General features: G+C 47.6%; 1 protein-coding gene across 1 annotated transcript in view; it reads right to left on the minus strand.

The window, feature by feature from the left end:
• Positions 1-633: 633 nt before the first annotated feature.
• PLD1 (phospholipase D1) overlaps positions 634-13,596 on the minus strand; it is an 83,059-nt gene continuing 70,096 nt past the window's right edge. The window contains exons 23-29 of the mRNA XM_014938832.1: positions 13,474-13,562; positions 7,779-7,892; positions 6,661-6,710; positions 5,534-5,668; positions 4,111-4,264; positions 3,423-3,537; positions 634-2,601 (exon numbers count right to left, since the gene is read on the minus strand). Of these exons, the coding sequence (XP_014794318.1) occupies positions 2,377-2,601; positions 3,423-3,537; positions 4,111-4,264; positions 5,534-5,668; positions 6,661-6,710; positions 7,779-7,892; positions 13,474-13,562 (882 nt within the window). The 3' untranslated portion in view covers positions 634-2,376. The remainder of the gene's footprint in view (positions 2,602-3,422; positions 3,538-4,110; positions 4,265-5,533; positions 5,669-6,660; positions 6,711-7,778; positions 7,893-13,473; positions 13,563-13,596) is intronic.

Raw genomic sequence — 13,596 nt, forward strand, 5'->3', positions numbered from 1 at the left:
ATATCAAGGGGACATACTTATCTGCTTACAGCATGCCAGATAAAAACATCAGCACCTTGGACCAAAGGATCATCACATAAAATGCTGCACATGGGCTTCCAACAGAGTAACCAGACCACAGATACACCAGGCAGGAAGGAGTGTAAATGGCAATTGCAGCTACAAAATATGAGTGAAAACCAGTGTGGAAACTGCTGAGACTCCAGCTGCCCCACAAGGATGTCTGGGGTTGTTTCTTGCTTGGGTGATGCAGCAGGTAACAGAATTACCCAGTGCCTGTTTACAGGTCTGAAGACACAGAAGGCCATCAGCTAAAACGTGGTGCCAGCTGTGTTCTGGGGACAGCTAGGCAACCAGTGGGATCCCGTCCCAGTACAGCAGGGAGTGGAACGACAGGATGAGGGGTATTGGTTTTAAACTGAGAGAGGAGATTTAGATGAGATATTAGGAAGACATTCTTTCCTGTGAGGCTGGTGAGACACTGGCCCAGGTTGCCCAGAGAAGTTGTGGCTGCCCCATCCCTGGAGGGGTTCAAGACCAGCCTGCACAGAGCTTTGAGCAACCAGGTCTGGTGGGAGGTGACCCTGCCCAGGGCAGGGGGGTGGAACTGATGATCTTTAAGGTCCTTTCCAACCCAAACCATTCTATGATTCTATGAAAAAGAGGTAAGACTGTTGGAAGTGACAAAAAAGCAAAAAAAAAGAAACTTATTTGTGCACTAAAATAAACACTAGTTCACCTGGTCTTTTTACCAAGGAGACAGGCACAGGGTTGAGCTCAGCTGGCAAAGGCATCCCACTGGACACAGTGGCAGCAGAGGAGCTCAGCCCCCTATTTCTCCTCACCTGACTCTTGTTAGGTGTTTCTAACAGTCTGATCTCTCATGGTTTGACATGGCACTGCCACCCACCAAGGGTAAGCTCTCCTGGGACTGGAGCTGGACGTGGAATTGGGAGACACAGCTCACTGCAGGATGGAGGAGGGTGTAAAGACCTAGGATGGCACCCACCACACGAGGTCCAGACCCAGGAGCAGTAGTGTTTTTCCCAGGGATGCTGAATCAAACTGCTGCTTTGCTGCAGAGTGAGATGCACGATAGCTTTGGAAATTGTCTTACAGAAATGGAAAGTGGGACTGGGCACACTGAGTTTCACCTGTGCTGGGGAAGACATGTCCTGCGTGACTGAGCTCAAGATGGTGGCTGGTCTAACAACAAAGCAGACCAGAGACAAGGCTTTGCTAACTGCTCCCCTTCCCCCTTGCATTCACCCCACCTACAGAGAGACATGCCAGCTCAGCTTGAGCACGGCTTCTGCTCTAGCTCAACGGCCTTTCCCTTCTTTAAATAGGGAGGAAAGAGATGGAGAGAAAGTTCTACCTACGTACTGGACTAGAAATGGAAGTTCTACCTACATACTGGACCAGAAATGCATGAGTGGAGGACCCAGAGCACAGAGCTAAGCTCAGCCCAATGCTGGCTTTGGAGTTTCTGTCCCATCACATGCAGAGCTTCGCTTTCCTTCAGCTCTGGAGAGCGAAGGCTTGAGTTTAAACCTTGATCCTCTCCTGGAGAAAAGCCTTCACACACAGCTGGAACAAACTGATGTTCTGTGTGTTGGCAAAGGCCAGCAAGCCCTGGTGGTTTCCAGCACCTCCAGCTCCATCCAGGCTGCCCTTTGCCAAGAGCCAGGCAGCACCAGGCTGGGCGTGAGGACCACTGATTGCTCCAGCTGTGGTAGAAACAAGGGTTTTTTTTCCCCCAGAGGGGAGAAGAGACTGAAAAACGCTGATTCTGATACAAGATTGTTGCTTTGCTTCCCATGTGAGAAGCGAAACACCTTCGCTTGGGAAGCTGTGACGGTAGGACAGCCCGAGGCAGCACCGAGCAGCCCTTTCCCCACAGCTCCAAAGGTAGGTGATGTGCTCTGACGGCGTACGAAGGAGTGATGAGGGGACTCTGGAGAGCCACCTGAAAGCCTTCAAAGCACATGCAGCCTGGGACACCTGTGAAGCCACAGCATGATCAGGGTACGTACGCAACCACGGTGCACAGCAGTAACATCAACTGGCGTTTCCTATCCTAGGAAGTGGCCTGCATCCTTTATGTGCTCAGAACAGGTCTTAAAGAAGTAACTCCTCAAAGGATAAACTTCTCATTTGCTGTAATTTCCAAGTCTTTCTGCTCCTCTCCTTTGCTAGTGTTGATTTGCTTCAAGTTCTTCCACCAAAATCCTTACGAAAGGCACGTCAGCTTGGTGGAGATCTTTTTTTTGTTTTGCTTCCCTTAGCAATAAAAAGCTTTCCAAAATCCTGTATCGCCCATCAACTTGTCTCTAGAGAACCAGACTTTAAAAATGTCCAGCAGTCTGCCTCTTCTTAAGTCCAAACCTCCATGGGTACCATGGACTCCTTCGTTCCGACGGAGGGAAGCAAGTACTCTTCCTCCAGAAAACGAAAGGGGAATTGTACTAAAAACCCACGAATCTTTTTCAGTTCTTCTGCTGCTTTCACAGGATCATCATTTGCCAGTTTGGGCTTGTTGATGAAATCCCGCAGCTGGGTTAAATTATTCACCTGGTCGCTGGGAAGGCATCGAAAAACCTGAGAAAAACAGAAAGGAGAAGTGGCACGTCGGTGCGGGGGAAATACTGCAATGCAGAGCTCCCGAGAAAGACCAAAACATGCAAATTCCCTGGGATGGGAGCGACTTAATTAACAGCCTGGAGAACTGGGAGGGAAGAGGTACGTGCCTATCTGTGATACGGGTAGAGAGGGCAGAGGGGAAGCTCCGGGGCTTTTTCTGATCGCTGCAAAAGCTCATTAGAAACCAGAAGTAAAATTTGCTTCTACTCCAGTTACGCTATGGACCAAGTAGAAGCAGAAAGTACTCAATGGCCATCAGTGGAGCTACAGCTGATACAAATAAAAGGAGAAATCAGAACTGTAGTGACAGGACAAGGGGTAATGGTTTTAAATTGAAAGAGGGGAGATTTAGATTAGGTATTAGAAATTCTTTGCTGTGAGGGTGGTGAGCCACTGGAACAGGTTGCCCAGAGAAGCTGTGGCTGCCCCATCCCTGGAGGGGTTCAAGGCCAGGCTGGATGGAGCTTTGAGCAACCTGGTCTGGTGGGAGGTGTCCCTGCCCAGGGCAGGCTGGATGGAACTGGATGATCTTTAAGATCCCTTCCAACCCAAACCATTCTATGATTCTTGGGTTGCTGTCACACTTTGTGGGTGCACAAACTCCAGTTTCTTTTTCACAGCTCTTGCAACTGACACTACTCATTCCTTCAAAGCATCTCTGAAGGTCCAACCTCCAGGAGCTGGACCTGCTGCCCTTGCCTTCCCTGTGCTGCTTCTCCAGTTGGCATCTGGTGCTGCCACACGTGAAAGAGGGAAGGGAAAGACGCTGCATTCCTCACCTTGTCGAAGATGGTGGCATTGCGAGCTGCTGTAGAAATCCACACCTCCTTGAAGAATTTGTCACAGACGGGATCCTGGTGTTCCGGATTGAGATCGGAGCCGCCAAGGACAACCCTGAGAAGACAAAGGGATTGATGCTCACGGGGTGCTCCCCCTCCTAAGAAATGCCAGGAGAGGAAAACTTTCCTTGGGACTTGCCAAACCCTGTGTGCTCCCAGTGCCCTCCTGCTCCCATCTCCTGCAATAGTCCATCAGCCGTAATGCTGCCCTATTTTATCTTTTTTTTCTTTTCTGTGCAATGACTGTCCAGATGGGAAACGGGGTGGAGAAAAAAAACAACAACAAAAAACAAGGAAAAAGAAAAAGGTCTCAATGAAAAAATGGCCGTGTTGTAGCCAGATGGCTGCTCTGAGTGAGGAAACTTCCATTAGAAAGAGACACCATCACCCAAAATTGAGAGAGTGTGAAAACAGGATCTGGAGGCAAAATATCACTGTCTTGTTTATGAGCTTTCCTAGAGAAATCCTGTTGCAAAATGATTTGTAAGTCAAGCTGCCGAGCTGAGGACAGGAGCTGCGTGAGAAAGGCTAATACCAGTGAAACAGGGGCAAAACTCCGGGTTAAACGATGCTAAACGAAGATGCTAAATGATGCTAAAGCTGAGCAAGCCCTGCCTGCATCCCCTACCTGAAGCACCGCAGCCGGAGGGACTGGGCAAACTTGCCAGCATTGTAATCCTCCCCGTCCATCACGGAGGGGACGGTCTCGGTGTCCTGCACGATGATGGCCATCTCGCTGTCCCGCTTGCCCAGCATGCTGCGGTCGTTGATGTTGGCAGAGCCTGGTGAGGGGGAAAGGGAAGGACCAGCAATGCACCACCGTGGCGTGGGATGCTCCTGAACGCCCCCCATCACCACCCACCACCCTCTGCATCCCTCATCTCCGTGAGGAACCATCTATAGCTTCCCCGACCAGAGAGATTCCTCATGAAAACACAGACCCCAAGAGCTCCGTTAGCATTTCATTTCCATGCACCACCTCTTTCTCGGGTGGAAAATGGATGACACTGGCTCCCCACCACCTCACCAGCCAGCACAGATGCACTTGCTGTACAAAAATCCATCCTCAGTCTTGGAGGTATGGAAAATAGAAATGAATCATAGAATCGTCTAGGTTGGAGGAGACCCTTGGGATCATCGAGTCCAACCATCTACCCTACTCTACAAAGTCATCCCCTAAGATGAAGACCTGTCTCAGGCCCCCAGACCATCACAGTTGCGACAACACTGTTCCTGCTTTAATATTAAAAGCACCTCTGGGCTTCTCTGTGTGCTGGAGATGGGATCTGACCCCTGAGAGGGTAACAGAGGAGCAGAACTAACCACGGGTCATCTGAGACTACAGGCTCAACTGCTGCTTTGGAGGAGGGGAGTATCCTGAGTCTTGCAAAATCTGGCATTAAGTTATTCTTTGGCAAAGTTTTCGTTGCTGATACAACAGATCGAAAGGGTTTCTTTAAAGAAACAGGCAAAAACCTCTGCTTTTCTGCTGCAATACAGGACTCTGAGCCTGAGGTCTTGCCTTTGCTTCGTGGTCTCATAATAAATATGGTAAAAGAAACAGATGAAATGAAATCTATTACTTGTTATAACATATTTCCCCATTCTTAGGAAACGGAGCTGATAAATGACACATGTTGTCCAAACCTTCCAAATTTTACGGCACATTCTGTTCTTTAAGGAACAGATGACAAGTCTCACAAGTCTTCCTGCTAGAGCAGAGTTTGATACAAGACAGATGGACAATATTCCCTGCACTGGGATTCTCTTCACTGTTACACAGAGATTTAAAACAATTTTAGAAAAACAAATTAAACGACAGCCCTCCAAATGCTTTCCCTCCCTCCTACCTACCCTCCTGATGAATTTATGAGTTTGTTGTTGGGTTTTTTTTAAACAGCAAAATATTTCACGAGGAAAAAAATAATCACAACATAGAAAAGCAAACAGCACCACAGCCTGCTCTGAGCAGAGGGCAGAGAAACCATGGGATTAATCCAGGTATAACTGAGTGGTCCAAAGCCCTCCCGCAAGCCCCTGCCCTGGCTCACCAATTATAACTGTGTTGTCATCAGCAATAAGCAGTTTGCTGTGCACATAGATGAGCTCTGTGACTAGTTTTCCTTCCAGCTCTGCATGTGTTCGAAGTCCACAGAACGATATGTAGTTTATCCACTTATCTCCAACTGAAAATGAAAAGAGAACAAATACGGTGGGACGAGGGGAGGTGGAAAAGAGAAGAAAGAGAAAAGAGCCTCTTTATATAAAGACCCATATGAATAACAGCTCATTTTTTACTTAAAAAAAAATAAACAAACAGATAATAGAAATAAGTTTCTTTAAAAATAGACTTTTAAAGCTGGCTGTGGGTTCTCTGCGCTGCTCTGATCTGCTGCCTTTCCCACTTTGGTGAGAAATGACCCCAATCCTCCTTGTGCAGCAACGCAAGGGCTCACAATTGACCCAAACATCTTAAAATCTCTGGACTGTGTGCAACTGTTCTTCTGCAGCTCCTGCAAGAAAGGAGGCTGGAAGCAGGTGCTTTGTCCTTGCACAGAATGGAAAATATGTCCTCATGTACTCGCCTGCAGCTCAGATTTACACACGCAGACCTAGAACGAATCAGGCATTATGTACACCCCTACATTTGTGATATGTGGGTTTTCATGGTGTTTTCATGGTGCTCCGACTGCCAGCAGAGCAAATTCATCCTCGTGGTGAGGAAGCAACTCAGAAACAGCCTCCTGCTGAGGCAGGTTATTCCTTCTCCATGTTCAACGAGTGCCAGAAACAAAAAGCCCAGGGTGGGATTCACGGGGGAGGCAGAGGGCTCAGCGCTCCCAGGATTGTGACCCTGCTCTGGACTTTTTCCAAATAACAGGATCCTCAGCAGCTGCAACCGCGCCGTGCTCCTCCCCGGGGTCCTCCCCTCCTCCGGATTGGGGCTACATCCAAGTGTGAGCTCTGACACCCAGCCACGGCTCGGTGACCTGACAGACCTCACCGTGGGATGAGGAGGAGGAGAAGGTTGCTCACCAACCCATAGCACACGCCTGAAACCCTGACCCACAGCAAGCCCACATTAATAAACCAAAAAATCCAATTTCTGCATTATACATCCATCTAACAGCAGCAACCCAAGGCGAAGCAACGCAGAGGAGGGGAATAAAGCTCTTACCTTCTGCCTTCAGCTGGCCCAGGATGGAGTTTTCTCCTCGGCACATGGTCCTGGAAAGAAGGTAGGCAGCTGTCAGCACCACCACGACTCCAGGCAACAGCATATGCTGAAGCAGAACCGGGCGAGGTAAATTGCAAACACAGATGCCTCTTAAATACCCCATGGAAGCAGAAGAAACACGGTGCTTCCAGAGCACACATTTTTTCCCCAAATGACTGTTGATATAGCAAGGACTGCTCATTTCCTAAAGGAGCTTGTACCAATCCATGCAGGAGCCCAAGAGCATTTCTACCTTCTAGAGCACACTGTAGTGATGTTATGTAAATGTGTTATGAACAGGGCTGCTACCCTCTGTGCCAAGGGTCTGGATGTGAAGTGACACCACGAAGGAAAGCCAACACATGCAGAACAGCAGGCCAGGGAGTCTGGGTGACTACGGCTGGGCTGGAAAAGCCACCACTGGCATCTCATTTAAAAAAACCAACCAACCAACTCACCCATGGGCAATTTCAAAAGACCAATGGTTGCTCTGGCAGAAGGAAGCTCAGGCAGAAGGGCCAGGTTTGGGAGACACGCTGCTTTCACAGAATCACAGAATGATACGGGGTTGGAAGGGACCTCTGGAGATCATCTAGTCCAACCCCCTGCCAGAGCAGGTCCACCCAGAGCAGGTTGCACAGGAGCGTGTCCAGGCAGGTTTTGAAGGTCTCTAGAGATGGAGACTCCACCACCTCTCTGGGCAGCCTCTTCCAGGGCTCTGCCACCCTCCAAGTAAAGAAGTTCCTCCTCGTGTTTAGATGGAACTTCCTATATTCAAGTTTGTGCCTGATATCTCTTGTCCTGTCACTGGGCACCAGTTTCCTTCTGCTTGTGTCTCCTGCATGACTTGTCCTTCTGGAGGTGCAGCAGAACCCTTGCAGACAAGGGAATTTTCACTCTGGAATCTCCACAGACTGACTGTGCCCTGGCCATATTACCATAACACAGTAGTTTTCCAGTAAAACCATCTTGCCTTGGGCCGTTTTGCCTTCCTCTGCACCCCATTTCCAGTGCAGAGTTACCCAGCACTGCTGTGCCTTGGTCCTTCCCATGAGACCTGCTGTGTCCCCTCAAAATACCTGTAGTTGAAGTGCATTATGGCCTGCAGCGCGTTGCCCCCACCGGTGGAAATGTCTCCTTCAAACCCAGGCAGCAGCGGGATCACCACGTATACTCGGAAACGCTTGTTTTCCCTGAAAACGACAGTGGGGGGGAATATTAGCCTGGAAACTTTACAGCATCATACAAGGTGAGCTCCCCTGGGGGTTCGCTTTCCCTGTGCTGACCAACTTGGTTTCCATCCAAAGCTGCTAAACAAGTTTTAAGGGAGCAAAGTGTGAAATATTTCCATTTTCAACTCTTCTCCCCACTTTCATCAGTACCTCAGCAAGTGACCTCCAGGGGAAGAAGGAATTATTTGCTCTCACAGACAACAAGACAAGCTAAAGGAAAAGAAAGACATTTTTTCACTGGAGCGCAAGGATGGGTTAATTATTTTGCAGATTGTGTCTGCCACTGTAAAAGCTCTTTTGAGCATTGCGATAGCCCAGTGCCACCGATACTCAAGCTAAAGGAAAAGAAAGACATTTTTTCACTGGAGCGCAAGGATGGGTTAATTATTTTGCAGATTGTGTCTGCCACTGTAAAAGCTCTTTTGAGCATCACGATAGCCCAGCGACACCGATACTGGTGCAGACTGGTACATACCACAGCAAAGATTACAGAGCTATCACCAGCAGACAAATCCAAATCTAACCTGACGCTCCCACTACATCCAGGTTTTTAGAAGTCACAAACAGCACAAAAGGTGGAAAAAGCCACAAGCCAGTATTTCACCCACACATCACAACGCACAAAAACTCAGTTCCAGAGTTCCCCCAAACTAAACCGTACCCAAACCGCAATTTGATCCAGAACAAAAGCTTCTATTGTGGCCCTACCTGGGGCTTTTCTCAAAGAAAACCCACCTTTGGGTTTTCTTTGCTGACAAGAGCCAGATGCATCTGCTCTGCCAGGGCTTTCCAGGCACCCCCGGGTACTGGCAATCCCCTGCCCTGCGCCCCGGAGGAGGAGGAGGAGGATGCTCCATTGAAGGCTGCTGCCACTAGATGGCAAACACAGTTTAACCAGGACAAAACCATTTCAGGAGCAGCCTCAAGATGAGCCAGTTTTTGTTAAAAGTATTCCTTTCTCGAACAACTTGTGCTTTTGGATTTAAGGGCAGGGGAATAATGAAGAATTGGGGTTTCATCTGAGCTGGTAGGGAGACGGTGAAGACCTGTTTTCCTTGAATTTCAACCAGTGCTTCCTTAAAGCCGTGCCATGCACCATAAACTAGCTTTAGTCTGAGAGCAGAGCTCAGACACAGCTAATGAGGTCTCACCCCTACGCAACAAGAGACTTTGAAACGAAGCCTTTTTGTATCACGAAAAAGATCTATCAACAAAAGCACTCCTCAAAAAGCAGCTTGTTTGTCTAAGCTCAGTGTTTATTAAATTCATTAAAGAGCCACCCATGAGAAAAAAAAAAAAGAGGAAACCAAGTAACAAATGTTATTAGTTACATTAGTAGAAAATATTTAGTCTAGAAGAGTGAGAATTGTACAAGCTTAAGTAAAGAACTTAATCTACACTTAAACCATCCTTGTGTCATCTCTGCTGTTTTCCCAGGTCAGTTTGGAACACAAGCACTAGAGACAAACCATGCACTTTTAATTTTTGGCAATGTCGAGCACTCTGGAAGGTGCAGACTTTGAATGATATATTTCATTAGGAATCATCAGCATTAAGCTGGCATAATACTGGCATAAAACTGGAATAATACAGAAGTGAATCGAGCATCGCATCTGAAAATGGGTCACTGAAGAATTTGTGTGACTCCCCTTTGTACCAGACTTTTTGACGTCCGGACAGAATGACGCCCTTTATATAAACTTTATATAAGAGGAAAAATCTTAGCAGATTACCTGTTACCTGCCGAATTTGCTGCTGCCTCAGCAGCATTGCCAGAAGCAGGCAACTGACACAAAGGGCCAATGCCAAATGGCCAATGGCAAATTGTAGGAAATCCAGAGTGGCTTTTCAAGGGGACATGGACCTCCAGAGAGATGCTGGTCTGGCTTCCCACCAGATGGAAACACCAGCAACAGCATCCCCAGCTGCTTGGCCTGCACCTTACCCCCACTGCGGGTTGTTCTGTTCAGGCAGATGGACCATCCCACCACACATGGTTCTACTGGAGGACTCAAGTTGTATCACGCTGCTTTTTCCTGTGCTTCCCCTCCCTCTTCCACAGCGCTGGCACCACCCCTCAGCAACCCTGGGTTAGAAAATCATCCACCCCAGCCTGTCATCCTTAGCTCATGTCAATTATTCAGGCTTTGCATTGCAACTCACAGATTACGAGCAGCTCCACCCTGTTCCCTGCCCTGTTGTTAAGGGCATGGCAGATAACACCCGGGCTCTCCCGGTCTGAACAGTGCTCCTCTTTCCACAGGGCCTCTCAGCAAAGCCTGGGCTCATGACAGCTCCTGCCCCTACCCCCGTCTTCACTCAAGTGGGAATTTCTGAGCTTAAGTGCCAAAGAGAGAGAAATTTCTGCAACTCCAGGGAGAGTGTAGCTGCAGGCAACTACAATATGGAAAAAAAATAGTCATTGCAAGAAACTTCTCCCTGCATGGCAAAAAAAGCACACAAGAGATGGAAGGAAAAATTTAGGAAGTTTTCTGTGTGACCTCCAGGGGAAGAAGGAATTATTTGCTCTCACAGACAACAAGACAAGCTAAAGGAAAAGAAAGACATTTTTTCACTGAAGTGCAAGGATGGGTTAATTATTTTGCAGATTGTGTCTGCCACTGTAAAAGCTCTTTTGAGCATCACGATAGCCCAGTGACACCGATACTGGTGCAGACTGGTACATACCACAGCAAAGATTACAGAGCTATCACCAGCAGACAAATCCAAATCTAACCTGACGCTCCCACTACATCCAGGTTTTTAGAAGTCACAAACAGCACAAAAGGTGGAAAAAGCCACAAGCCAGTATTTCACCCACACATCACAACGCACAAAAACTCAGTTCCAGAGTTCCCCCAAACTAAACCGTACCCAAACCGCAATTTGATCCAGAACAAAAGCTTCTATTGTGGCCCTACCTGGGGCTTTTCTCAAAGAAAACCCACCTTTGGGTTTTCTTTGCTGACAAGAGCCAGATGCATCTGCTCTGCCAGGGCTTTCCAGGCACCCCCGGGTACTGGCAATCCCCTGCCCTGCGCCCCGGAGGAGGAGGAGGAGGAGGATGCTCCATTGAAGGCTGCTGCCACTAGATGGCAAACACAGTTTAACCAGGACAAAACCATTTCAGGAGCAGCCTCAAGATGAGCCAGTTTTTGTTAAAAGTATTCCTTTCTCGAACAACTTGTGCTTTTGGATTTAAGGGCAGGGGAATAATGAAGAATTGGGGTTTCATCTGAGCTGGTAGGGAGACGGTGAAGACCTGTTTTCCTTGAATTTCAACCAGTGCTTCCTTAAAGCCGTGCCATGCACCATAAACTAGCTTTAGTCTGAGAGCAGAGCTCAGACACAGCTAATGAGGTCTCACCCCTACGCAACAAGAGACTTTGAAACGAAGCCTTTTTGTATCACGAAAAAGATCTATCAACAAAAGCACTCCTCAAAAAGCAGCTTGTTTGTCTAAGCTCAGTGTTTATTAAATTCATTAAAGAGCCACCCATGAGAAAAAAAAAAAAGAGGAAACCAAGTAACAAATGTTATTAGTTACATTAGTAGAAAATATTTAGTCTAGAAGAGTGAGAATTGTACAAGCTTAAGTAAAGAACTTAATCTACACTTAAACCATCCTTGTGTCATCTCTGCTGTTTTCCCAGGTCAGTTTGGAACACAAGCACTAGAGACAAACCATGCACTTTTAATTTTTGGCAATGTCGAGCACTCTGGAAGGTGCAGACTTTGAATGATATATTTCATTAGGAATCATCAGCATTAAGCTGGCATAATACTGGCATAAAACTGGAATAATACAGAAGTGAATCGAGCATCGCATCTGAAAATGGGTCACTGAAGAATTTGTGTGACTCCCCTTTGTACCAGACTTTTTGACGTCCGGACAGAATGACGCCCTTTATATAAACTTTATATAAGAGGAAAAATCTTAGCAGATTACCTGTTACCTGCCGAATTTGCTGCTGCCTCAGCAGCATTGCCAGAAGCAGGCAACTGACACAAAGGGCCAATGCCAAATGGCCAATGGCAAATTGTAGAAAATCCAGAATGGCTTTTCAAGGGGACATGGACCTCCAGAGAGATGCTGGTCTGGCTTCCCACCAGATGGAAACACCAGCAACAGCATCCCCAGCTGCTTGGCCTGCACCTTACCCCCACTGCGGGTTGTTCTGTTCAGGCAGATGGACCATCCCACCACACATGGTTCTACTGGAGGACTCAAGTTGTATCACGCTGCTTTTTCCTGTGCTTCCCCTCCCTCTTCCACAGCGCTGGCACCACCCCTCAGCAACCCTGGGTTAGAAAATCATCCACCCCAGCCTGTCATCCTTAGCTCATGTCAATTATTCAGGCTTTGCATTGCAGCTCACAGATTACGAGCAGCTCCACCCTGTTCCCTGCCCTGTTGTTAAGGGCATGGCAGATAACACCCGGGCTCTCCCGGTCTGAACAGTGCTCCTCTTTCCACAGGGCCTCTCAGCAAAGCCTGGGCTCATGACAGCTCCTGCCCCTACCCCCGTCTTCACTCAAGTGGGAATTTCTGAGCTTAAGTGCCAAAGAGAGAGAAATTTCTGCAACTCCAGGGAGAGTGTAGCTGCAGGCAACTACAATATGGAAAAAAAATAGTCATTGCAAGAAACTTCTCCCTGCATGGGGGGAGAGTGTAGCTGCAGGCTAGTCATTGCAAGAAACTTCTCCCTGCATGGCAAAAAAAGCACACAAGAGATGGAAGGAAAAATTTAGGAAGTTTTCTGTGTATCAGCTCAGCAAGACCAGGATACGGTTTTAGACTATGACACACACACACACACACACACACATATATAAACACAGTTTTAGACTATGACACACACACACATAGATATATATCTATCTTAAAGACAGACTCCAGGAAAGCAACCTTAAGCAAGGCTGTCCAGGATCAAAAGTGAAGACAAGCTACTACCTGTGCTATTAATGTTAACAAAGGGCTAGGCACGCTCAAGTAAAAGGAGTGTCTAAAATACAGCTGGGTTTGATCCATCCTGGAACCAACGATGGCCCCCTTGCAATGGCTGGAGGTCGCAAACACCCTCCAGCACTTACCAGCAAAAGTTGTTCAAACAATAGCTAAACCCTGCAGTCCTTGTGTTTGTTTGAAATGTGTTTGCTTTCCCTATTTGAAGCCAATCCTCTCTATAGATAATTTAAATAAGCCACAAATCCCAGTTCGACCTCCTTGCCCATTAACCCGCCTTACCACGCAGTTGGTTATGGCGCAAAGATGTCACTGAACCGGAGTATAAAGGGCTTGCTTTTAAACAAGCCCCACAGTTAAAAATACATTTGCATCAGGGTAAGTCCAGAAAATCACTTTCTGGCTGCAAAGAAACCACTGAGGAACCTCCCTGCTGCAAACGCAAGCAGACGTTTGACCGCATCAGTTCTGCCTTGGAAAAGCTGTTGTAGTGCCCATTAAGATATTATTTTACGCCACGCCACACCACATAAATGCCACCAGAAGACTTTCATTGCCTTGTAAAGGACAGGTTACCTGTGAGCTTTCAGAATCCTCTGAGCAATCGCATCGCCGACCTTGTTCCAGACAACTTTGTCATCGGCACAGCTAATAAAAAACTGGTTCTGCCGGAAAAGCAAGCGAAGCTTCTGTTAGACA

Source organism: Calidris pugnax, unplaced genomic scaffold, assembly GCF_001431845.1.
Source record: "Calidris pugnax isolate Ruff unplaced genomic scaffold, ASM143184v1 scaffold52, whole genome shotgun sequence".
In the NCBI taxonomy this organism is placed as follows: domain Eukaryota; kingdom Metazoa; phylum Chordata; class Aves; order Charadriiformes; family Scolopacidae; genus Calidris; species Calidris pugnax.